This window comes from Piliocolobus tephrosceles, chromosome 2 (assembly GCF_002776525.5).
Source record: "Piliocolobus tephrosceles isolate RC106 chromosome 2, ASM277652v3, whole genome shotgun sequence".
NCBI classification, from domain to species: domain Eukaryota; kingdom Metazoa; phylum Chordata; class Mammalia; order Primates; family Cercopithecidae; genus Piliocolobus; species Piliocolobus tephrosceles.
Genome location: NC_045435.1, coordinates 87,524,979 through 87,550,622, shown reverse-complemented (window position 1 = coordinate 87,550,622; position 25,644 = coordinate 87,524,979). Strand labels below are relative to the sequence as shown.

The following is a 25,644-nucleotide window of genomic DNA, read 5'->3' as shown; positions in this document are numbered from 1 at the left end:
CACCCACCTTGGCCTCCCAAATTGCTGGGATTACAGGTGTGAGCTACTGTGCCCGGCCTCATGTTGTGTTTTCTACCCACTAATGATGGCCATTACACTGGGGCCCTTAACTTGGGTTCACTCCCCTCCCCCTAACCATGCTGTACCTCTGTTAAGTACTTGGCATCCTGTATCCTCTAACAGTTATTCATCCATCCATTTAAGATTTATTTAAGGGTTACTAGTGCCAGGTCAGCACCAGGTGCTGATATTAAAAAAAAAATGGCAGCAACAATATTAAAAAAAAATGGGCAGCAACAGTATTTCCTACCTCATGGAGCTTACAGATAGGAGGGGACACAGGTAGCAATTAAAGTTACACAAATACAAAATAACAAACAGTGATAAGTGCTACCTAGGAAACAGCAACAGGGAAGAGGTGGGGAATGTGGAAATGCTTCCCTGATAAGCTGTGTTTAAGGTGAGAAGAGGCATAATATGATGCCCTTGAGTGGAGAGGAGCTAGTGTGGCAAGGGAACTAAGCTCCACAGATATGAGGTTAGCAAGGGGGAGTGCATGAAAGGAGTTGTCTGCCATAAAAGAATTACTATGTAATGAGAAACCACTGAATGAGCAAAAGGCAGAAAAAGCTGAGAGAAGTCTCACCTAGATTAATGGTGGCAGTGACAAAAGGTCAAGGTCAGGAAGCAGGGCCATGCTCAATATGTGATGAAGATAGATTCTCTGTACCTTCATATCCTTTTCATGAAAGTTGACTGTAGGGACCTGGTACCCCTTTTTCTATCAGTGCTAGGCACATCACACACATTTGAAAAGCCAGAGCAAGGATGCTTCTACATTTAGCTTTCTGGAAGTGTTTTTATGTGGTTTGGGACTAGAGAATGCCTTTCCCATGTGATAAGCTATCACACAAGTGAACATGCACACGCATAAACACACATGCACACACATGGACAACCAGTCACAATAAAGCCTCCTCACCATTTGAAGAGGTAGAAATCATAGAGCTTGATGGGACATCTCAATGGATTCTCTGGATTTTCCGTCTGTTCTGCATACATGTCATCTGTAACTATAAAACACACATCCCCACCACCACAGACCTGGCATCAGACTGCCTTACCTCAGACCCAAATCAGGAACCTTAGGCTTTCAGCCAGCCCAACTAGGAAATACAGGGTCTAGGGAGGGAAAGTATGAGGCATGGGCAGTGACTACTAAGGGAAGAGGCAGCTATTCTCTCTGGGGCTTCTCTGCTTCTAGGAGGAAAGTTCGGAATTTTTGGCTGGTAAGAAGGGAGTGAATTTTATCCAGCAAATCTCAACCTTTACACTTATTACTAGCCTCACAGGCACAAGGGCAGGACAAGTAGCACCTGTTTTTACCATTCCTGCCTCCTTTCCCTACCTTTCTGGCCAGTCTGGTGTATTCCAAGGGCCTTCAAGTACCGGATACTCGTGCTTTTATCCTTGGGATTAGAGGGGTTCTTCTTTGTCTGTCGCAAGACCTTGGAGAAGGCCAGCTTCATGTGCTGGTCCACAGTCTTCAATAGGAAGTACCTGGATCACAAGTAAAACGCAAGGCAGAGGGAGGGGTGCCGGGAGGATAGCATGATTCATCCTCTGCCCACTGGTGCTTCAGAGAAGCCACCACCCACATTCCCAAGATCTGGGCAGGCTTGTACCCAACCAGTATCCAGTGCAGGAGCTACATCAAGATGGATGGTAGGGGTCTGGCAAGGGTGTTTGCCTCACTGGTTACCAAACAAAATGCAGCCAAGTGGGGTTAGGGCTTTCAGTAGCCCAGTTTCTCAAATATATGTCAGAGGAATTCAGAAGGCCTCGGATAGTTTCCACACTCTTCACTGGACAGATGCCAGCACTGGAGCCTCTAGAACACTTACTTGGTATTAAAGAACATGAGGGTGGTCAGCAAGGTGGAGGGGGAGTGAGCCCCAAGCTGCTTGCACTCCCACAGCATCTCCTCAGTCACGTGGCTGGGCAAGACATAGCCTAGGAGGAATAGAGTACTGTTACAACAAGAGGATAGCAGGTGATCTCTCAAAGGCACAATATGGGAGGTGTGAAGCATAAGGACCACACAGGAGTACAAATTTCATCAGGGAACTCTCCCTAAAGTGTGGCAAAAATCATCTGGAAAGCTTGTTAAAACACAGAGACCTGGGTCCCAACTTGTTTCTGAGGTGGAACCTGATGATGAGTATTTCTAACACCACACTTGAGAACCACAGCCTTACTTACATGATTGTTGTTACCCTCTAATCCAAGGCTAACACAGGGCAAAAAGACTGCCCTCAGAGACAGTGAAGTACAGAAAACTATAAACCAAACTCTGCATATATGCATACTTCTCTGAGAGTGTACAGAGCTTTGCATATTTTCAAAGGTGGTCCAGGACCCAAAGAACTGGCATGCACACCCATTTGCCTTACCAAGTCTTCTCTCATTTCAACCGTCTCTAAAAAGCAAGGCCAGCCGGGTACGGTGGCTCACGCCTGTAATCCCAGCACTTTGGGAGGCCGAGGCAGGTGGATCATGAGGTCAAGAGATCAAGACCATCCTGGCTAACATGGTGAAACCCCGTCTCTACTAAAAATACAAAAAATAGCTGGGTGTGGTGGTGGGCTCCTGTAGTCCCAGCTACTCGGGAGGCTGAGACAGGAGAATGGTGTGAACCCTGGAAGCAGAGCTTGCAGTGAGCCGAGATTGCACCACTGCACTCCAGCCTGGGCGACAGAGCCTGACTCCCGTCTCAAAAAAAAAAAAAAAAAAAAACAACAACAACAACAAAAAGCAAGGCTATTGTCATTCATTCTCTAGATAAACAGGAGACTGATACTCTTTGGGTGATTTTTTTTTTAAATTATTATTATTTTTTGCTAAGATACAGGGTCTCTTCTACAATCTTTTAAAAAAAGGAAGGCCAGGCATGGTGGCTCACACCTGTAATCCCAGAACTTTGGGAGGCTGAGGTGGGAGAACTGCTTGAGCCCAAGAGTTGAAGACCAGCCTGGGCAACATAACCAGACCCCATCTCCATTAAAAATAAAAAAAATTATTCGAGTGTGATGGCGCACACCTGTGATCCCAGCTACCAGGGAGGCTGAGGTGGGAGGATTCTTTGGGCCTGGGTCAAGGCTGCAGTTAGCCGTGATCCACCACTGTACGTAAGCCTGGGTGACAGAATGAGATCCTGTCTCAAAAAAAAAAAAAAAAAAAAAAGAGATGAGGTTTTGCTCTGTCACCCCAGCTAGAGTACAGTGACACAATCACGGCTAACTGCAGCCTTGAGCTCTTGGGCTCAAAGACTCTTCCTGCCAGTTTCCTGAACAGTTAGAAATACAGGCGTGAACCACCACGCCTAGCCAATATGACAGTATTTGAACTATTACAAGATCCCTCCACAGAGCTGGTGTTACTGTAAGACCCTAGTTCATAAGTGAACCCAGAGCTAGGCATAGACAAAGGTCAATAATTTGAACAAGAGCCCTGGTCAGCCAGGTCTGCACCAAAGAAAGATAACATTTGACATGACCACTAAGGCCCCTTCATGTGTTGAAGTCAGTCAGTATGCACATGTTTGTGCACTGGGTGCATAATGAAATAGCAGCAGGCAACAGTATTCTCCTGCAGGGTTTTGGGATTCTCCAAGCAAGCACAGTGTTATGACACTTACTGGAAGCAGAAAAAAGAACATTCTGCCCAAAACACTCCGCTTCTGTGTTCTGTGCTCTTGCCAGAACAAAGCTGGCTCTCTAACTAGAGTAGTGTACTTCCATCTCTTCAAGGCAGTTCTGACTCTATTTTTTGTATACTTTTCAGCTATTTTGTGACCCAGTGGCAATGGGAAAAGTTTTTCTGCTCTTAGACATATCTGAAGCCCCCAAGATCCAGGATGAGCAGAAAACAGCCCTTCTCAGCAAAGAAGGATTCAAGGAATCCTCCCACCTCAACCTCCCTAGTAGCTGGGATCACAGGTGTGCGCGATCACATTTGACTAATTTTTTTGATTTTTAGTGGAGATGAGGTCTTGCTATGTTGCCCAGGCTAGTCTTCAACTCTTGGGCTCTAGCAATTCTCCCACCTTGGCCTCCCAAAGTTCTGGGACTACAGGCGTGAGCCACCACGCCTGGCCTTCCTTTTTTTTTAAAAAATAACTGTTCTCCTGGGAACAATTATTGCCATACTTTGGCATGTTCCACTTCTCTGGGTTTGCTCTGCCACTTGCTTCCTCTGATGTCACTTCTCTAATTTTATTCTCTTCTCTACAATTTGTAATAAATTTGGCTGGATGTGGTTATTCATGTCTATAATCTCAGTACATTGGGAGGCCAAGGTAGGAGGACTGCTTGAACCCAGGAGTTCAAGACCAGCCTGGGCAACACAAGGAGACCCCGTCAATCCAAAAACTTAAAAAAAAAAAAAAAAAAAAAAAAAAGCTGAGTGCAACCGCTTGAGCCTGGGTCCCAGCTCGAGCCCAACAGGGCAAGGCAGCAGTGAACTATGATCGCAACATTGTATTTGAGCCTGGGAGACAAAGCAAGACCCTGTAAGAAAAAGTAAAATGGCCCGGGCATGGTGGCTCATGGGTGTAACCTTGGGAGGCTAAGGCAGGAGGATCACTGGAACCCAGAAATTTGAGACCAGCCTAGGCAACATGGCAAAACCTCATTTCTTTTTTTTTTTTTTTTTTTTGTTTGAGACGGAGGAGTCTCGCTCTGTCGCCCAGGCTGGAGTGCAGTGGCGCGATCTCGGCTCACTGCAAGCTCCGCCTCCCGGGTTTACGCCATTCTCCTGCCTCAGCCTCCCGAGTAGCTGGGACTACAGGCGCCCGCCATCTCGCCCGGCTAGTTTTTTGTATTTTATAGTAGAGACGGGGTTTCACCGTGTAGACCAGGATGGTCTCGATCTCCTGACCTCGTGATCCACCCGTCTCGGCCTCCCAAAGTGCTGGGATTACAGGCTTGAGCCACCGCGCCCGGCCGCAAAACCTCATTTCTATGAAAAAATATAAGGACTAGCCAGGTGTGGTGGTGTGCTCCTGTATTCCCAGCTACTTGGGAAGCTGAGAGATAGAAGGATCGCTTCAGCCCAGGAGGTACAGGTTGCAGTGAGGCAAGATTGTGCCACTGCACTCCAGCCTGGGAAACACAGCAAGACCCTGTCTCAAAATAAAACAAATAAATCAAAATAAAATAAAACAGACTCTATTGACTGAGGGCAAGGGCTCCTAACATGGAAGTAAGGGGCTATAGATAAAAAAACCTAGGTAGTAGCCTTATAATTCTGAATCTGAACTATAAGCACCAAAATGATGTCTTTTATCTTTAAAAACAATTTCTAGTTCTGCCCACTGAAGTAAGGCACTGAAATACCAAACCCCAATAAAAGGAACCAGGCTCCAGAACTGAAGGATTCTACATTAGAACAAGAAATATCCAAGACAGGACTGAAACATTCTGTTAAGTGAGAAATTAAGAAAGACTATTAGGGTCATGTCAAAAGGACTTAGGGGTCAATTTAAAGAGGCTCCTAATGGCCAATGATGGGACATTTGTGCATCAGTAAAGATGACTGCAATTAGCTGAATCTCATTAAATATGTTTAAATCTGTAAGTTCACAATGACTCCTGTAAACAAGAAAACCTTAATTGGACATCACTGAGGGAAGCTGATGACCTAAATCATTTTTGGGAAAACTGGTTAAGCAAAGAAAAAAAGAAAAAACAAAAAAGCCGTTAACCCTGCCTCTTCTATACAATCTATACCATTATGACTCCAAAGAGTTGAAGAGAGAAAGTTAGGGCCAGGAACAGTGGCTCACGCCTGTAATCCCAGTACTTTGGGAGGCTGAGGTGTGTGGATCGCCTAAGCTCAGGAGTTCAAGACCAGCCTGGGCAACATGGCAAAACCCCATCTCTACAAAAAGTACAAAAATTAGCCAAGCATGGTGGCACATGCCTGTAGCCCCCAGCTACATGGAGGGCTGAGGTGGGAAGATTGCTCAGGCCCAGAAGGTTGAGGCTACAGTGAGCCGTCCGTGTTCCCATCACTGCAATCCAGCCTGGATGATAAATTGAGATAAAAAAAAAACGAGGGAAAGTTTTTCATTATATTCCAAGTAATTATTAAGTAATAATAACATTAGAATACTGTTCTGCAACCCATAAAGAATCAGTGGATTCAGACATTTGGGCATTGTGATCAAAGAAAGGCCAACTATGAAGTAATCTTGCCAAAAACAAAACAAAACAAGGCTGGGCGCGGTGGCTCAAGCCTGTAATCCCAGCACTTTGGGAGGCTGAGACGGGTGGATCACGAGGTCAGGAGATCGAGACCATCCTGGCTAACACAGTGAAACCCCATCTCTACTAAAAAATACAAAAAACTAGCCGGGCGAGGTGGCGGGCGCCTGTAGTCCCAGCTACTCCGGAGGCTGAGGCAGGAGAATGGCGTAAACCCGGGAGGCGGAGCTTGCAGTGAGCTGAGATCCGGCCACTGCACTCCCGCTCGGGTGACAGAGTAAGACTCCGTCTCAAAAACAAAACAAAACAAAACAAAACAAAAATCCGGAATCAATCTGTATATTCAGTTACCAATCAACTATAGATACATGGGGAAAATGAACATGTTAAACTACACCACAGCGAGCAACCAGCAAAAATTAGACTGTGTGACAATTTCAAAGCCTAGTTTCTTCCATGAATATACTGTAAGACAAAAGGTAGGGGGAAATTAAGATGAACAGTAAATATTAAGGCCAGGCAAGGTGGCTCACACCTGTAACCCTAGTACTTTGGGAGGCTGAGGCAGGCACACTGCCTAAGCTTAGGAGTTCGCGACCAGCATGGCCAACATAGTGAAACTCCGTATCAACTAAAAATATAAAAATTAGCTGGGTGTGGTGGCAGGCACCTGTAGTCCCGGCTACTCGGGAGGCTAAGCCAGAGAATCACTTGAATCCAGGAGGGAGGTTACAGTGAGCTGAGATTGCACCACTGCACTCCAACCAGACTCCATCTCAAGAAAAAAAGAAAAAGGTCAGGTTGGTGGCTGACCCCTCTAATCCCAACACTTTGGGAGGCCAAGGCGGATGGATCACAAGGTCAGGAGTTCGATACCAGCCTGACCTGGTGAAACCCTGTCTCTACTAAAAATATAAAAATTAGCTGGGCGTGGTGGTGCGCGCCTGTAATCCCAGCTACTCAGGAGGCTGAGGCAAGAGAATCGCTTGAACTTGGAAGGCAGAGGTTGCAGTGAGCCGAGATCGAGCCTCTGTCTCAAGAAAAAAAAAAAAGCCAAATTCAATACGTAGACTTACTTTTGACCTTGATTCAGATAAATCAAAATAATGAAATGTATAAGACTATTAAACATTTTAATAAAGGGTAGATTTTTTTTTTTTTTTTAAGAGGGAGTCTTGTTGTCACCCATGCTAGAGTGCAGGGGCGCCATATCGGCTCACTGCAAGCTCTACCTCCTGTGTTCACGCCATTCTCCTGCCTCAGCCTCCCAAGTAGCTGGGACTACAGGCACTCGCTACCACACCCAGCTAATTTTTTGTATTTTTAGTAGAGATGGGGCTTCACCGTGTTAGCCAGGATGGTCTCAATCTCCTGACCTCGTGATCCGCCCGCCTTGGCCTCCCAAAGTGCTGGGATTACAAGCATGAGTCACTGCACCCAGACTAATAAAGGGTAGATTTTAATTACATTATGGATTTACCTTTTTTTGTTGTTTATTTATTTTTGAGACTGAGTCTTGCACTGTCACCTGGGCTGGAGTGCAATGGTGCCATCTCGGCTCACTGCAACCCCTGCCTCTCCTGGGTTCAAGTGATTCTACTGCCTCAGCCTCCCGAGTAGCTGGGATTACAGGCTCCCACCACCACATCCAGCTAAGTTTTGCATTTTTTTTTAGTAGAGATGAGGTTTCACCATAATTGGCCAGGCTGGTCTCGAACTCCTGACCTCGTGGTCCACCCGCCTTGGCCTCCCAAAGTGCTGGGAACTCAGGCGTGAGCCACCGTGCCCAGTCATTTTTTAAAATTATTTTTAAAAGTATGAGCCAGGCTCTGTAGCCCACGCTGGTAATCCTAGCAATTTGGGAGGCCAAGGCGGGTGGATCACCTGAGGTCAGGAGTTCAAGACCAGCCTGGGCAACACGGTGAAACCTTGTCTCTACTAAACTACAAAAAATTAGCCGGGTGTGGCAGTGTGTGCCTGTAGTCCCAGCTACTTGGGAGGCTGAGGCAGGAGAATTGCTTGAACCCAGGAGCTGGAGGTTGCAGTGAGCCAAGACCATGTCACTGTACTCCAGGCTGGACGACCAAGTGAGTGAGACTCCATCTCAAAATACATACATACATAAATAAAAAGTAAATATTAAAAGACATAACCAGGCCAGAAGCGGTGGCTCACACCTGTAATCCCAACACTTTGGGAGGCTGAGGCGGGCAGATCACCTGAGGTCAGGAGTTCAAGACCACCCTGGCCAACATGGTGAAATGAAACTCCATCTCTACTAAAAATACAAAAATTAGCCAAGTGTTGTGGCACATGTCTGTAATCCCAGGTACATGGGGGGCTGAGGCAGGTGAACCGCTCGAACCCAGGAGACAGAGGTTGTAGTAAGCCGAGGTCCTGTCACTGCACTCCAGCCTAGGTGACTGAGATCTGTCTCAAATAAACAAACAAGTAAATAAATAAGTAAGTACGATAGGTTGGGTCCCGTGGCTCATGCCTGAAATCCCAGCACTTTGAGAGGCCAAGGTAGGCCAATCACTTGAGGCCAGAAGTTCGAGACCAGCCTGGCCAGGTGCCTGTAATCCCAGCTACTTGGAGGCTTGAGGCAAAAAGAAGTATGGATAAAGTATCTGGAATTTACTTCCAATACAGGAGAGGGGAAACAGGTAGTGTTATCCATAAGGTTTAAAATGGAAAAAATAAACTTAAAAACAAACAAACAAAAAGTAATTAAACGGCAACAGGCCAGGCTTGGTGGCTCATGCCTGTAATCCCAGCACTTTGGGAGGCTGATGCAGGTGGATCACTTTAGGTCAGGAGTTTGAGACCAGCCTGGTCAACATAGTGAAACCCCTGTCTCTACTAAAAATATAAAAAGTAGATGGGCTTGGTGGCACACGCCTGTAATTTCAGCTACTTGGGAGGCTGAGACACGAGAATCACTTGAACCCAAGGCAGAGGTAGTGAGCCGAGATCGTGCCACTGCACTTCAGCCTGGGCGACAGAGTGAGACTCCGTTTCAAAAACAAAAAAACAGCAACAAAAAAAGATTTGCCATGGAAAATGGGTACGTGGGGGAATTCAGTAATCTATTGTTTATTTTATTTATCCATAGTAACAGACTAAAAAGTGAACTCTGCATATCTATACTTAGCTTGAAAATTTCCAAATTCTGTAGAGTGATATAGTCACTTATGTCTCTGTTCCAACGATAGCCCTCCCTTGTAATAGTCTTAACACTTTCCATTCCTTTGTGTTCTGTTCTCCAAAGTACTTAAGTTGCTAGGCGCAGTAGCTCACGCCCATAATCCCAGCTCTTACGGAGGCAGAGGTAGGAGGATAGCTGGAGCCCAGGAGTTGGAGACCTGCCTGGGCAATATAGTGAGACCTTGCTCTCCACAAAAAAGAAGGGGAAAAAAAAAAAAAAAGACAAAGTACTGGAGTTAAGTTACTTACTTATACACTGGCCCACCTTACTGTAGTGCAAGCTCCATTTTCTTCACTGCTGTATTAATTACATTCTCCGGCACCTGGAATACTGCCTGGCACATAGTAGGCACTCAAAAAATTTGTCTAACCAGTTAGTTTCTTTTTTAAGGGTTAAGCAGCACACATTTTAATAAATGGCAGAACAGGGATTAAAACTCGGATATTTGCATGAACACAAGTTTTAAACTTCTTTACGTGCCACGGAATGCAACTGCTGCATCATAAGGCCAACAATGCTTACTTTTGTAAGAAACTGCCAAATTGTCTTCCAAAGTGGTTGTGTCATTCATTTCCACAAGCAATAAATGACATGTTACTCCCTATCCATGTCAGCATTTGGTGCTATTAGTATTTTGAATTTTAGCCATTCTAATAAATGTACAGTAGTATTTCATTACTTCAATTTGCAACTCTCTGATGACACCTGACGAGAGCATCTTTTTTTTCTTTTTGAGACAGAGTCTCATTCTGTTGCCCAGGCTGGAGTGCAGTGGCACAGGATCTCGGCTCACTGCAACCTCTGCCTTCTGGGTTCAAGTGATTATCTTGCCTCAGCCTCCCAAGTAGCTGGGATTACGGGCGCGTGCCACCACACCCGGCTAATTTTTGTATTTTTTTAAGTAGAGATGGGGTTTCCCCATATTGGCCAGGCTGTCCTGACCTCAAGTGATGCACCCACATTTGGCCTCCCAAAGTGCTAGGATTACAGGTGTGAGCCACCACACCCAGCCCATCTTTTCATATACTCATATGCCATCAATGCATTTTCTTTGGTGAGGTATCTGGTCAGATATTTAATATGTGTGTGTGTGTAGTTTTTTATTTTTTGGTAGAGATAGGATGTCACCATGTTGCCCAGGCTGGTCTTGAATTCCTGGGCTCAAACAATCCTCTTACCACAGCCTCCCGAAGTGCTGGTATTACAGGTGTGAGCCAGGCCCAGCCCAGACGTTTATTATGAATGAGATGGGGGTCTCACTTTGTTGACCAGACTGGTCCCAAACTCCTGGACTCAAGTGATCCTCCCACCTCGGTCTCCCAAAGTGCTAGGATTACGGGTGCGAGCGGCTACACCCAGCTGCTAGTCCTTTTTTTTTTTTGAGACAGAGTCTCACTCTGTCACCCAGGCTGGAGTGGAGTGGCATGGTCTTACCTCATTGCAACCTCTGCCTCCCTGGTTCAAGCGATTCTCCTGCCTCAGCCTCCGAGTAGCTGGGACTATAGGCACATGCCACCACGTCTAGCTAATTTTTTGTATTTAGTAGAGACAGGGTTTCACAGTGTTAGCCAGGTTGGTCTCGATCTCCTGATCTCATGATCCACCTGCCTCAGCCTCCCAAAGTTCTGGGATTACAGATGTGAACCACCACGCCCAGCCAATTTTTTGTATTTTTAGTAGAGACGATGTTTTATGTGTTGGCCAGGCTGGTGTCGGATTCCTGGTCTCAAGTCATCCACCTGCCTTGGTCTCCCAAAGTGCTGGGATTACAGGCGTGAGCCACTGCGCCCAGACTGTTTTTTGGGGGGGGAGGGGAGGGGAGGGGCGGACTCTTGCTCTGTCACCAGGATGGAGTGCAGTGGCATGCTCTTGGCTCACTGCAACCTCCACCTTCCTGGTTCAAGCAATTCCTCTGCCTCAGTCTCCTGAGTAGCTGGAGCTACAGCTGCACACTACCACACCTGGCTAATTTTTTGTATTTTAGTGGGGGGGGTGGTTTCACCATGTTGGCCAGGCTGGTCTCGATCTCTTTACCTTGTGATCCGCCTACCTCGGCCTCTCCCAAAGGGGTGGGATTACAGGCATGAGCTACCGCGTCCGGCTAGACTGTTATTTTTTCAGAGTTGGGGTCTTGCTCTGTCACCCAGGCTAGAGTGCAGTGGCATGATCATAGCTTACTGCAGCTTTGAACTCCCGGGTTCAAGCGATCCTCCTGCCTCAGCATCTACAGTAGCTAGGACGACAGGCATGCACCACCACACCCAGCTAATTTTTGGTAGTTTTAGTAAACACGGGGTTTCACTATGTTGGCCAGGCTGGTGTCATCACCAGTCATCACTTGAGAACTCCTGATCTCAAGTGATTCACCCGCCTCGACCTCCCAAAGTGCTGGGATTACGGGCATGAGCCACTGCGCACAGCCTGCATTAGCACTGTTTGTTGAAAAGATTATCCTCTCTGCTTTCTCCATTGAATTTCCCTTCTCCTTTGTCAATGACAAACTTACTATATTTGTGTGTCTCTATTTCTAGGTTTTCTATTCTGTAACATTGATCTGTCTATTCCTTTGCCAAAAACCTGTACACAAATGTTTAAGCAGCTTTATTCATAATTGCTAAAACTTGGAAGCAACCAAGATAAGATGTCCTTCAATAGGTGAATGGGCAAACAAACTGTGGTACATCCATACAATGGAATATTTATTCAGTGAGAAAAAGAAACAATCTATCAAGCCACAAAAAGACACACAGGAATCCTTTTTTTTTTTTTTTTTTGAGACGGAGTCTTGGAGTCTCGCTCTATCACCCAAGCTGGAGTGCAGTGCTGTGATCTTGGCTCACTGCAAGCTCCACCTCCCGGGTTCACACCATTCTCCTGCCTCAGCCTCCCAAGCAGCTGGGACTACAGGCACCCACCACCACGCCTGGCTAATTTTTTGTATTTTTTAGTAGAGACAGGGTTTCACCATGTTAGCCAGGATGGTCTCCATCTCCCGATCTCGTGTTCCACCTGCCTTGGCCTCCCAAAGTGCTGGGATTACAGACATGAGCCACGGCGCCCAGCCAAAGACACACAGGAATCTTAAAGGCATATTGCAAAGCAAAAATCTGAAAAGGCCACATGCCAAATTATTCCAACTGTACGACATTCTAGAAAATGAAAACTGTGAAGATAGTAAAAACATCAGTGGTTCCCAGTGTATCTGGGGGAGGGAGGGATAAACTGGTGAAAAAGTTTTTGTTTTTTATTTTTGAGACGGAGTCTTGCTCTATCACCAGGCTGGAGTACAGTGGCACAATCTTGGCTCACCATAACCTCCAACTCCCTGGTTCAAGCAATTCTCCTAACCTCAGCCTCCCGTGTAGCTGGGATTACAGGCGCCTGCCAACACACCCAGCTAATTTTTGTATTTTTAGTAGAGATAGTGTTTCACCATGTTGGCCAGGCTGGTTTTGAACTCCCAATGTTCAGTGATCAGTCCATCTCTGCCTCCCAAAGTGCTGGGATTACAGGCGTGAACCACCATGTCCAGCCCAGAAGAGGTATTTTTTAGGACAGTGAAACATTCTATAAGACACCATGATGGTGATACATGTCATCATACATTTATCAAAACTCAGAATGTACAACAGATACAGAATGTAAACCAGAATGTACAACACAATAATATAGTTCATAGCACTATGAACTATAGTTAACAATAATGTATCAATATTGGTTTATCAATTGTAACAAATGTACCACACCAATGCAACATGTTATTGATAGGAGAAACTGCGTGTGAGAGTATACACTTAAGGAGTTATATGGAAATTCTCTATACTTATTGCTAAATTTTTCTGGAAACCTAAAAGTACTCTAAAAAACAAAGTCTAGGCCGGGCGCGGTGGCTCGCGCCTGTAATCCCAGCACTTTGGGAGGCCAAGGCGGGCGGATCACGAGGTCAAGAGATCGAGACCATCCTGGCTAACACGGTGAAACTCCATCTCTACTAAAAATATAAAAAAAAAATTAGCCGGGCGTGGTGGCAGGCGCCTGTAGTCCCAGCTACTCGGAAGGCTGAGGCAGGAGAATGGTGTGAACCCAGGTGGTGGAGCTTGCTGTGAGCCAAGATTGCGCCACTGCACTCCAGCCTAGACGACAGAGCAAGACTCCATCTCAAAAAAAAAAAAAAGTCTATTAGTTGGCCGTGGTGGCTCATGCCTGTAATTCCAGCACTTGGGAGAGGCCAACGTGGGCGGATCACCTGAGGTCAAGAGTTCGAGACCACCCTGACCAATATGATGAAACCCTGTCTCTACTAAAAATACAAAAATTAGTCAGGCGTGGTGGTATGCCCCTGTAATCCCAGCTACTTGGGAGGCTGGGATAGGAGAATCACTTGAACCCAGGAGGCAGATGCTGCAGTGAGCCAAGATCGCACCATTGCACTCCAGCCTGGGCAACAAGAGCGAAACTCTGTCTCAAAACAAAAAAGTCTATTAAAAACAAAAATAGGCCAGGCACAGTGGCTCACGCCTGTAATCCCAGCACTTTGGGAGGCCGAGGCGGGCAGATCACAAAGTCAGGAGTTTGAGACCAGCCTGGCCAACATGGCAAAACCCTGCCTCTACTAAAAATACAAAAATTAGCTGGGCATGATGGCACGTGCCTGTAATCCCAGCTACTCGGGAGGCTGAGGTAGGAGAACTGCCTGAACTGGGACCCAGGAGGCGGAGGCTGCAATGTGCCAAGATCACACCACTGCACTACACCCTGGGCTACAGAGTGAGACTCTGTATCAAACAAAACAAAACAAAACAAAACAAAACAAAAATACCTGAGCATGGTAGCGCATGCCTATAGCTCCAGCTACTCAGGAGGCTGAGGCAGGAGGATCGCTTGAGCTCAGGAGTTTGAGGTCCATCTCAGCAACATACCAAGACCATGTTTTTTTTAAGAACAAAGAAAAACACTGAATAACCTATGCTTTTATTCCAACAGAATATTCTGTCCAGAAGACTGCCTGTAACTAAAGCAAAAATTATGCTCTACAGATAAAACTGTCCACAATTCTTAATTGTTATTCTAATTTTAATCAATACATTTTAATAGAAAAAAAAAAAGATAGTAACTATCCCACTAGTTCTGCTTGTTCCTGTGTCCTTCCCACACTGGGACCAGCAAGGTTCTCTGGTGAGCAGTGCCTCTTCCCTATCAGGGCAAGTAGCACAGTGGCCAAAGTTGCTGCAGTCTGGGATTTATATACCCCTCACTCACATGCTTTTCACAGCCAACCACAGAAGCTGTTGATCTTTCTTAAATCCAGGTGGGAAAGATATCCAAGGACAAGGGAGACTCTTACCAAGTGGAGTGACCCGGGGCTGAACATCCTTCAGAACTTCATGTAGCCACTCCGTGAACCGAACATAATAAAGATCGGAGAAAATGTCATCTACCCTTCCATTTTCAAAAAGATACTAAAAGAAAAACAATTAATAGAAGTTATTGGTAGTCTCCTGAACAAGGCTTTCAGGGGAAATAAATATATTTTTCTACCAGTACTACTATCCTTCCCTACCCATTCACACCTCAACAAATTAAGGCACCAGCACGTGACACTTCCATAGTATGCTTAAGCTCATATGACTGATTCTCATGACATTCTTGAGAGTTAGGTAAGTAAGGCAGATGTTGTGAATGGTATTTCACCCAAGAAAGGCATTGTTTTGTTGTTAGCAAAAATCATGAATAGGCTCTAGGGTCAGCCTTCCATTAGATATTGTGTAAGTTAAATAACATGTGCAAGTCTTTTAATTTCTGGGGCTCAGTTTCCTTGCCTGTAAATGGAGATGATGGTATCTGCCTTCCAGGACTGGGGAGAGCACAGAATGAAAGCATGTAAATCAATTCACACAGTACTTAGCTTAGGACCACCGAGAGAGGAAAAAACTAGGAGGCAGACATGTCTCAAGACTAGGCAACAGAATGAGTCCCAACCAGTAAGCCCTACTCTACTATACTGTGATTTCTCCTCAAAAGCCTTCAAACACTAAAACATCCACCTCTGCTCCCTTGAACTGCCGGTCTGCAAATTTCCATTATGCTTCACCACAGATATCCTCAAAACCTAACTACATTGGTATATTATTCTAGCTAGACTCCTTCAAATAAGTATTTAGTGTTAATGCAGGGACAATGAGAAGGAAAGTTCTATGCTGGCACAAGGTTTTGTTTTGAATAAATTACTTCCATGAAAATCAGGTTTACTTTAACAAAAAGAAAAGTGTTACATAAATGCTTTGTGAATTACAAAAAGAAAAAGGTCAAGGTAATTACCAATAATGTAATAGAAGTTTCTCTAGGTAGTAGGATGATGAATAATGTTTGTTTTCCTATTTTATTATTTATTTTATGCATTTATTTTTTAAGAGACAAGGTCTTGCTTTGCAGCCCAGACTGAAAGAAGTGCGATGGCACAATCATAGCTGACTGTAGCCTCAAACTCCTGAGCTCAAGCGATCCTCCTGCCTCAACCTCCCAAATAGCTGGGACTACAGGTGTGCACCACCACACCCGGCTAATATTTTTTCTTTTCGTTTTTGAGACAGGGTCTCATTCTGTCACCCAGGCTGGAGTGTAGTGGCATAATCATGACTCACTACAGCCCCAACCTCTGGGGCTTAAGCAATCCTCCCACCTCAGCCTCCCAAGTAGCTGGGACTACAGGCATGCACTACCATACCCAGCTAATTTTTTGTAGAGATGGTGTTTCACTATGTTACAGCCTAGGCTGGTCTCAAACTCCTGCGGCTCAAGCGATCCTCCTGCCTGAGCCTCCCAAAGTTCTGGGATTACAGGTGTGAGATATCTCGCTTGGCTCTTATTTTTTTTCTTTTTAAAATTTTTGAGACAGAGTCTCGCTCTGTCACCCAGGCTGGAGTGCAATGCTGTGATCTCAGCTCACTGCAACCTCTATCTCCCGGGTTCAAGCGATTATCATGCCTCAGCCTCCCAAGTAGCAGGGATTATAGGCGTGCACCACCACACCTGGAGAATTTTTGTATTTTTAGTGGATAGGGTTTCACCATGTTGGCCGGGCTGGTCATCTTCAACTCCTGACCTCAAGTGATCCACCTGCCTCGGCTTCCCAAAGTGCTGGGATTACAGGAGTGAGCCACCAGCGCCCGGCCCCGGCTCTTATTTTCTAAAGTGAACATGTAGGTTTTTAAAACTTAAAATAAATGTGCATTTTAAAACTCATTATATACCTGAAAGAGAACTTCCTTATTTTAACTTCTTGTTTGTCATTTTATTAACTAAACTAGCAAACATCCAACAGGAACACAGCTCAAACATGTTCTCATGAAGATCTGTTTCCTACCTTTTGAATACACAGGAAAATATAGTAGAGCACATCTGGATCATAGGGTTCACCTTCTCCATTTCGAGCTTCCCGTGTCATTAGACAGAGCCCATAATTCAACTCTGCCACAGCAGAGGAGATGAGATCTTCCTGGAATCGCAGCAGTTGGCGCCCTGCAACGAAAGCCCCAAAGATGAATGGAGGTCCTGGCAACCCAGGACGAATGAAGGTCCTGGGGGTCCATATCTGGAAGGCTCAGAACACATACTGCCCATCAGGGTGCTGGGACAGAAATGGTCACTTGTATCTACTGTAATATTTCACGCCTGCAATGTCAGAACTGGCCTATCATGTGAGTGTATGAGCCTAATGCCAAGAAAGAAGGGCTTGAGTGCCTACTCCCTGATTCCCATTTCCTCCCAGAAGCCACTCTGTTCAGGTCTGGTAGGGTCAACTCCCAAAACCCGTATGTCTAAAAATGCCTGGTTTTGCGCAAACCCCACACATCCTGCTTATTATGTACACAGGGTCAGTACTGCTTGTTGCTAGGACTGAATTCAACATACTATTACAGATGTTGCTCTCTTTTCCCCCAGACAGGGGATACCACTTTTCTGCCATTTTGTCCTCCTGTTACTTCAGTACCACTGCATTTTAGACAGAGCCCACTCTTCTTCCCAGACACTCACTCCCAATGGGTGCCAATCTGTTCTGAGCATCCTTCTCTAATTCAGCATTCTTGGTCTGGGCCCAGTTTTTCCATACTTCAAGCCCTTCTTCTGGCTTCAAAGAATTTGGAAGCAGAAGTTCTGGGGAAGGCTGTGGCTGTGACTGTGGTTCAACTTCAGCAACCTGGACAGTTTGAGCCTATAGGAAAGAAACCATGAAAATGTGTCAATAACGTTTTATATTAGATCCTTCAGCAAAATTGCCAGAAAATTGTTATGTATAGTTCATTTATTTAAGAAAATATTTCTCTACTCCTTGCTGTCCTTTTTTTTTTTTTTTTTTTTATTTTGAGAAGGAGTCTTGCTCTGTCGCCCAGGCTGGAGTGCAGTGGTGCGATCTCGGCTCACTGCAAGCTCCGCCTCCCAGGTTCACGCCATTCGGCCTCCGGAGTAGCTGGGACTACAGGCGCCCGCCACCACGCCCAGCTAATTTTTTATATTTGTTTAGTAGAGATGGGGTTTCACCGTGTTAGCCAGGATGGTCTCCATCTCCTGACCTCGTGATCCACCCGTCTTGGCCTCCCAAAGTGCTGGGATTACAGGCTTGAGCCACCACGCCCGGCTGCTGTCCTACTTTTAAGAAGCTTTGCAGTTCTACCTCTTGCCCCAGGGACAGCAAAAGCAGTACTGCAACTGGGCTAGTGCAGTGATTCTCAGCCTTGACTGCACTTTTAAATGTTTTTTTTTTTAGACGGAGTTTCGCTCTTGTCACTCAGGCTGGAGTGCAATGGCGCAATCTCGGCTCACTGCAACGTCTGCCTCCCGAGTTCAAGTGATTCTCCTGCCTCAGCCTCCCGAGTACCTGGGATTACAGGCATGCACCACCACGGCCAGCTAATTTCATAATTTTAGTTGAGATGGGGTTTCATCATGTTGGTCAGGCTGGTCTCGAACTCCCAACCTCAGGTGATCTGCCCGCCTCAGCCTCCCAAAGTGCTGGGATTACATGCGTGAACCACCGTGCCTGGTCAAATCTTTTATTTAAAAACACTAATAGACTTACCCCAGAATCTCTCTGAGGGGGAGCCAAGGTATCAATCGTATAAAAACTCCTCAAGTAAGATTGCGCCACTGCACTCCAGCCTGGTGACAGAGCGAGACTCTGTCTTGGAAAAAGAAAAAACAAAACAAAACAAAACAAAAGAACTCCTCAAGTAAAAAAGTAATTCTAATGTTTGGTCACCACTGAGAAGTACTGGCTCAAAGCACTGCTTCCACAATCTTCTTCTTTTTTTTTTTTTTTGAGATGGAGTCTTGCTCCTGTAGTACAGGCTTGACTGCAGTGGCACAATCTCAGCTCACTGTAACTTCCACCTCCCGGGTTCAAGCAATTCTCCTTCTTCAGTCTCCCGAGTAGCTGGGATTATAGGTGTCTGCCACCACACCTGGCTAATTTTTTTATTTTTAGTAGAGACGGAGTTTCTCCATGTTGGCCAGGCTGGTCTCGAACTCCTGACCTCAGGTGATCCACCTGCCTCAGCCTCCCAAAGTGCTAAGATTACAGGCATGAGCCACTGCGCCCGGCCCCCAAAATCTTTAATGTGCAAACAAATCACTTGGGGATTATATCAAAATGTATATTGTGATTGAAAAGGGTGGGATCTGAGACTCAGCATTTCTCTTTTTTTTTTTTGGCAGGGACTGAGTTTTGCTCTTGTTCTTTGGATGCTGGAGTGCAATGGTGGGATCTCGGCTCACCTCGACCTCTGTCTCCCAGGTTCAAGCGATTCTCCTGCCTCAGCCTCCCAACTAGCTAGGATTACAGGCATGTGCCACCACTCCCGGCTAATTTTATATTTTTAGTAGAGATTGGGTTTCTCCAAGTTGGTCAGGCTGGTCTTGACTCCCAACTTTGCAATTTCCTACTTTTTGAAATTCTTTTTTTAAGCAAAGTCTTGCTCTGTCACCCAGACTGGAAAGCAGTGGCATGATCTTGGCTCACCACAACCTCTGTCTCCCAGGTTCAAGGCATTCTCCTGCCTCAGCCTCCCGAGTAGCTGGGATTATAGGTGTCTGCCATCATGCCTGGCTAGTTTTTGTATTTTTAGTAGAGACGGGGTTTCACCATGTTGACCAAGCTGGTCTCAAACTCCCGACCTCAGGTGATCTGTCCGCCTTGGCCTCCCAAAATGTTGGCCTTATAGGCATGAGCCACCATGCCCGGCCAGATTCTAAAGAGATCTTTATACCCTAAAAAAATAAAAATCCAAGATTTTCCATTTTTTTAGTTTGGACGCTGATTTTGAAGGGCAAGAACTGAGTCACCACATGTTCAAAGAACATGCTTGAGCTGGGTCAGGTGGCTCACACCTGTAATCCCAGCACTCTGGGAGGCCGAGGCAGGCAGATCACTTCAGGTCAGGAGTTGGAGACCAGCCTGGCCAACATGGTGAAACCCTGTCTCTACCAAAAATATAAAAAACTAGGCAGGTGAGGTAGCATGCGCCTGTAATCCCACCTACTTAGGAGGCTGAGGCAGGAGAATTGCTTGAACCTGAGAGGCAGAGGTTGCAGGGAGCTAAGATGGTGCCACTGCACTCCATCCTGGGTCACAGAGCCAGACTCTGTCTCAAAAAAAAAAAAAAAAAAAAAAAAAAAAGAATGTGCTTGGATTCTCAAAGGTGCAATAAAACAGCAAATCAATTCAAATCACCCAAAGCCCTAGTTTCACTCACTCACTAATTCAAAAAACGTGTGCAAAGCTTTGCATCAGGCCCAGAATACTGACATGCATTAAATTACAGTCTAGGGCAAAGAGCTGATTCAATCTGCAGTGTTGTGAAGAAAATCTTTGGCATCAGTTTTTCTCCTTAACTGCACTGGCTAATCCAATGATCACCAAAAAAAAAAAAAAAAAAAAAAAAAAAAATTACTCAAACCATTTCTTTGAAACAGTTCCATGAACTGCCAACCATCATGCCCCTCTAAGACATTTAGCACAGACCAGGAGGGCAGCTGAGCTCAGGGCCAGAGGACCCAATAGCACCAGAAGCCTCTCAGTGAGCCACACAGATGTCCCCTCCTCCCCGCCACCCACAGGCCCAAGCCTCCCTTTACCTAGTCAATAAGTACTTTCTTAGCTCAGGAAGCAACCCATCTTTCCCCTACTCTGTTTTGTTAAAAAGTTTGTCATGAATTACTGTCTTGCTCAAAGCCAAGTCTATAGCTGGGCCCAGACATTCTTGCCCTTTCTTCTACTTTTAACCTGAGGACTCATTCTCTGATTTCCATAGACCTTTGATCTGGATGCTGTATTCAGGGCTCCAATCACTATTCTGTCTACCCCAGAAATGAGCAATTTCTTCTTGGTGGCCTGTAGTAGTTGCTGCCACCACTACCAGCACTACCACCCTCCTTGTACTCCCCAGTCGCATACACCTGAAATGAAAGGGTCAAATGCAATGGATGCTTTGGCCCTAACCTACTGGACCTTTCTGGCACATCCAAAAATGTCACTCACAACACTGTCCTTTGTACTCTGCTCGGCTTCCTGTCACTCTCCTGGACCTCCCTCAGCTATCTGGCAGTTCTTTCTGTGTATGCTTTAGGTTTATCTCTGCCAGGCCCTTACGTGTTTGTTAACTATGGAGCTACTCTATAGACCCACTTTCTCATTTCAACTACATGTTCTCCCTGGTGAGTCTCACCCACTTTTCCAGTTTGGATAACCGTATTTGTCAAAGTGATCGCTATGTACCTCCAAGCTAGAACCCTTACTGCCCCTACTCCCTGCTTAATATGCCCAGTGGGTACTATATATCTCCAACTGAACATCTCATAGCCACCTCCAACTAACATCTACAGAGTATTCATTATCTTCCCTGCCCAGATCTATTCTCCTGAGTTACCTCCCTCCCTCGTTCAATGGCAACATCATTTACCCAAACTGGAAATCCAGGAGTCTGGCTGAACAAGTAGGCAGTGGCCAGAGCATGGGAGGCAGTGCTTCTGTAACAGGCCCCCTTTACTGTGTGCTTCCAACCACTAAATGTCAGTTAACACTCCCAAGCATCTTCCAAAAATTCTTCCAAACATGTCCAAATGTCTATCAGTGGATGGAGGAGGCAATAATGCAACCCAGGTTGAAAGTTACTCATACAGAGTATTGTACAATGTGGTGTAAATTTGTTCCTACACATAATGGGAGCCCTTGGAGAGTTTTAAGCTAGGAAGTGACATGATCTTACATTTTATGATTATTCTCATTGTTCTATGAAGAATAAATTGAAGAACAAGAATGGAAGCAAGTACTGGTGGCCTAGACTATAGTGGTGGCAGTGGAGATGATATAAGAGATTTTGAGAGGTGTGATGGTAGATGCAACATGGCTTGTTAATGAACTGGCTGTGAGGAGCAAGGAAGCAAGACACAAAGATGACTCCAAACCAGAAACAACTGGGTGGAGAGCAGCACAACTTTCTGAGACAGGGAGTTTTTGACGGTTTTAGAAGTGGTGCCAATGAAGATCTGAGGTATTGTCAATAAATCCAAGTAAATGCTAAGTAGGCAACTGAATATGTGGAAAAGGTTCCAAACAGAGGAAGGCATGGCCGAGAGACTTGGACTTAATGTGTCAATGCAGCACACGGATTAAGACACAGGCTTCAGGGTCAGCCCATCCAGGGTTGAATCTCAATTCTGCCACTTTTTTTTTTTTTTTGAGACGGAGTCTCGCTCTGTCGCCCAGGCTAGAGTGCAGTGGCACGATCTCCACTCACTGCAAGCTCTGCCTCCTGGGTTCATGCCATTCTCCTGCCTCAGCCTCCTGAGTAGCTGGGACTTCAGGTGCACATCACTACACCCGGCTAATTTTTTGTCTTTTTAGTAGAGATGGGGCTTCACTGTGTCAGCCAGGATAGTCTCCTGAGCTCGTGATCCGCCCACCTCGGCCTCCCAGAGTGCTGGGATTACAAGTGTGAGCCACCGTGCCTGGCCTCACTTTTTTTTTTTTGAGACAGCGTCTCATTCTATCGCCCAGGCTGGAGTGCAGTGGCACGATCTCGGCTCACTGAAACCTCCGCCTCCTGGGTTCAGGCAATTCTGTGCCTTAGCCTCCCAGGTAGCTGGGATTATAGGTGCCAACCACTACGCCTGGTTAATTTTTTGTTTTTGTATTTTTAGTAGAGACGGGGTTTCACCATCTTGGCCAGGCTGGTCTTTTAACTCCTGACCTCGTGATCTACCCGCCTCTGGCCTCCGAAAGTGCTGGGATTATAGGTGTGAGCCACCACGCCTGGCCAGTTCTGCCACTTTTTAAGCATGGCTTTGGCCTTGTCACTTAATCTCTTTGCCTGAGTTTCCTCATCTGTAAAACAGAGATATTAGTACCTACTTTGTAAAGTTAATGTGAAAATTAGAAGAACATGTTAAATATCAAGAACAGTAGTACAGGCAGATAGTACCAGTGATTATTATCTTCAGCAGCAGCAAGAATCATCTGGAGATGCTGGAAATCATGGCAATGGAAAGAAATCCCTCAGGGAGAAGAGGGCCAAGTACTGAACCCTAAGGAACATCAACATGTACGATTCAGAGAGAGGAGAAGGCACTAGTAAGTTTCCTGGGAATAAAGAAGACTCAGATGGGTAGGAGGAAAATCAGGAATGTGTAATAACATGCAAGTCTAAAGAAAAAGAGTCTCGGCCGGGCGCGGTGGCTCACGCCTGTAATCCCAGCACTTTGGGAGGCCGAGACGGGCGGATCACGAGGTCAGGAGATCGAGACCATCCTGGTTAACACGGTGAAATCCCATCTCTACCAAAAATACAAAAAATTAGCCGGAGCGAGACTCTGTCTCAAAAAAAAAAAAAAGTCTCAATAATGGGCTGCTGTGTTGTGTGTTGCTGCAGGATAAATACATACTTGCTGGTCTGACCACATGGCCTAAGTCCCTTCTGTCCATCCTTGGCTCTGTATTTACGCTGTTCCATTCTTTTGTTTATCTAAACTGTAAATCACAGTTCAACAGTTCAAGGCAGGGTGTGCAGTGGCTCATGCCTGTAATCCCAGCACTCTGGGAGGCCAAGGCGGGAGGATCATTTAAGGCCAGGAGTTCAAGAGCAGCCTGGGTAACATAGTGAGACCCTGTCTCTACAAATATATATATACACATATATACACACACACACATATATGTATATATATACACACACATGTGGATGCACACACACACATGTATATATACACACACATATATACACACACACGTGTATATGTGTATGTGTGTGTGTGTGTATATACATATATATGCCAAGTGTGGCAGTCTGTCTATAGTCCCAGCTACTTGGGAGGCTGAGGTGGGAGGATTTTATGAGCCCAGGACTTTCAAGCTACAGTGAATTATGATCACTACCATACTCCTACCTGGGAAACAAAGCAACAAACTGTCTCAAAAATAAATAAACAAACTACAGTTCAAACCTCATTTTGTCCACAAAAACGCCTCTGTTGACTTTTTAACCTAGAATTTCTAAATTCCCAGTTTGTCTTTGTATGTCATAATTATTCTGCCTTATAAATAATTCAAAGGAAAAGAAATCATAAATTCTTATTTTTGCAACTAGACTCTTAAGTTGTACAAAGCAAAAAATCTTGTCTTGTTCTATTTCTGGGCCCAACAGCTAGATATTTAGCAGGTCTTTAACGATGCCACCTAGGATAATATGATATTGCCTCTATGAAACCACCTGGTCAACCTTTGCTTAATCACTTACAGCCCATGTTTCCAAGTGCAGTTCCTTATCTAACTTATTTGTGCCAGCTCCCACATACATATGCACTCCCAGGAGCCTATGACCACTGAGGCACAGCACCTTCATCAGTCCCATAAGACCAGAGGCCCTATATCCCACTCTAACAGGACCAGATATTTCACCAATCGGTTCTTTTATTTTTTATTTTTTATTTTTTTTGAGACGGAGTCTCGCTCTGTCCCTCGGGCTGGAGTGCAGTGGCCGGATCTCAGCTCACTGCAAGCTCCGCCTCCCAGGTTTACGCCATTCTCCTGCCTCAGCCTCCCGAGTAGCTGGGACTACAGGCGCCAGCCACCTCGCCCGGCGAGCTTTTTTGTATTTTTTAGTAGAGACGGGGTTTCACCGTGTTAGCCAGGATGGTCTCGAACTCCTGACCTCGTGATCCGCCCGTCTCGGCCTCCCAAAGTGCTGGGATTACAGGCTTGAGCCACCGCGCCCGGCCCCAATCGGTTCTTTTAGACAGGGTCTCACTCTGTTCTCTAGGCTAAAAAGCAGTGGCATGATCATAGTAGCATCAACCTCCCAGGCTCATGCAACCCTCGCATCTAAGCTGGGACCACAGGCGTGTGCCACCACACTAGACTATATTTTTTAATTTTTTGTAGAGATAGGGTCTTCCTATATTGCCCAGGCTGATCTCAAACTCCTAGGCTCAAGCATTCCTCCCAACTCAGCCTCCCAAACTGCTGGGATTATAGGCAACTGCCACTGCACCCAGCACTAACAGGTTTTTTGTATGTTTGTTTTGAGACAAAGTCTTGCTCTGTTGCCCCAGGTTGGAGTGCAGTGGCACGATCTCAGCTCACTGCAACCTCTGCTTCCCAGGTTCAAGCAATTCTCCTGCTTCAGCCTCCCAAGTAAGATTACCTGGGATAACAGGTGTGTGCCACCACACCCAGCTAATTTTGTACTTTTAGTACAGACAGGGTTATGTTGGCCAAGCTGATCTCAAACTCCTGGCCTCCGGTGATTCACCCACCTCAGCCTCCCAAAGTACATGTGTGAGCCACTGCCTGGCATATACATATATATATATATATATATATATCTTTTTTTTTTTGAGATGGAGTCTCGCTCTGTCGCCCAGGCTGAAGTGCAGGGGCGCGATCTCGGCTCACTGCAAGCTCCGCCTCCCGGGTTTACGCCATTCTCCTGCCTCAGCCTCCCGAGTAGCTGGGACTACAGGCGCTCGCCATCTCGCCCGGCTACTTTTTTGTATTTTTTAATAGAGATGGGGTTTCACCGTGTAGGCCAGGATGGTCTCGATCTCCTGACCTCGTGATCCACCCGTATCGGCCTCCCAAAGTCGTGGGTTTACAGGCTTGAGCCACCGCACCTGGCCTTT

At 45.8% G+C, this 25,644-nt stretch overlaps 1 protein-coding gene across 4 annotated transcripts in view; it reads right to left on the bottom strand.

Annotated features, from left to right (window-relative positions):
• The window catches only part of QRICH1 (glutamine rich 1), a 67,591-nt gene that overhangs the window by 1,536 nt on the left and 40,411 nt on the right, over positions 1 to 25,644 (bottom strand). For all 4 annotated transcript variants that reach the window (XM_023231545.2, XM_023231544.2, XM_023231546.3 and 1 more), the window contains 6 exons: positions 17,509 to 17,686; positions 16,838 to 16,992; positions 14,819 to 14,933; positions 1,905 to 2,013; positions 1,409 to 1,560; positions 983 to 1,073 (listed from right to left, as the gene is read on the bottom strand). In XM_023231545.2, coding sequence (XP_023087313.1) covers positions 983 to 1,073; positions 1,409 to 1,560; positions 1,905 to 2,013; positions 14,819 to 14,933; positions 16,838 to 16,992; positions 17,509 to 17,686 — 800 coding nt within the window. The remainder of the gene's footprint in view (positions 1 to 982; positions 1,074 to 1,408; positions 1,561 to 1,904; positions 2,014 to 14,818; positions 14,934 to 16,837; positions 16,993 to 17,508; positions 17,687 to 25,644) is intronic.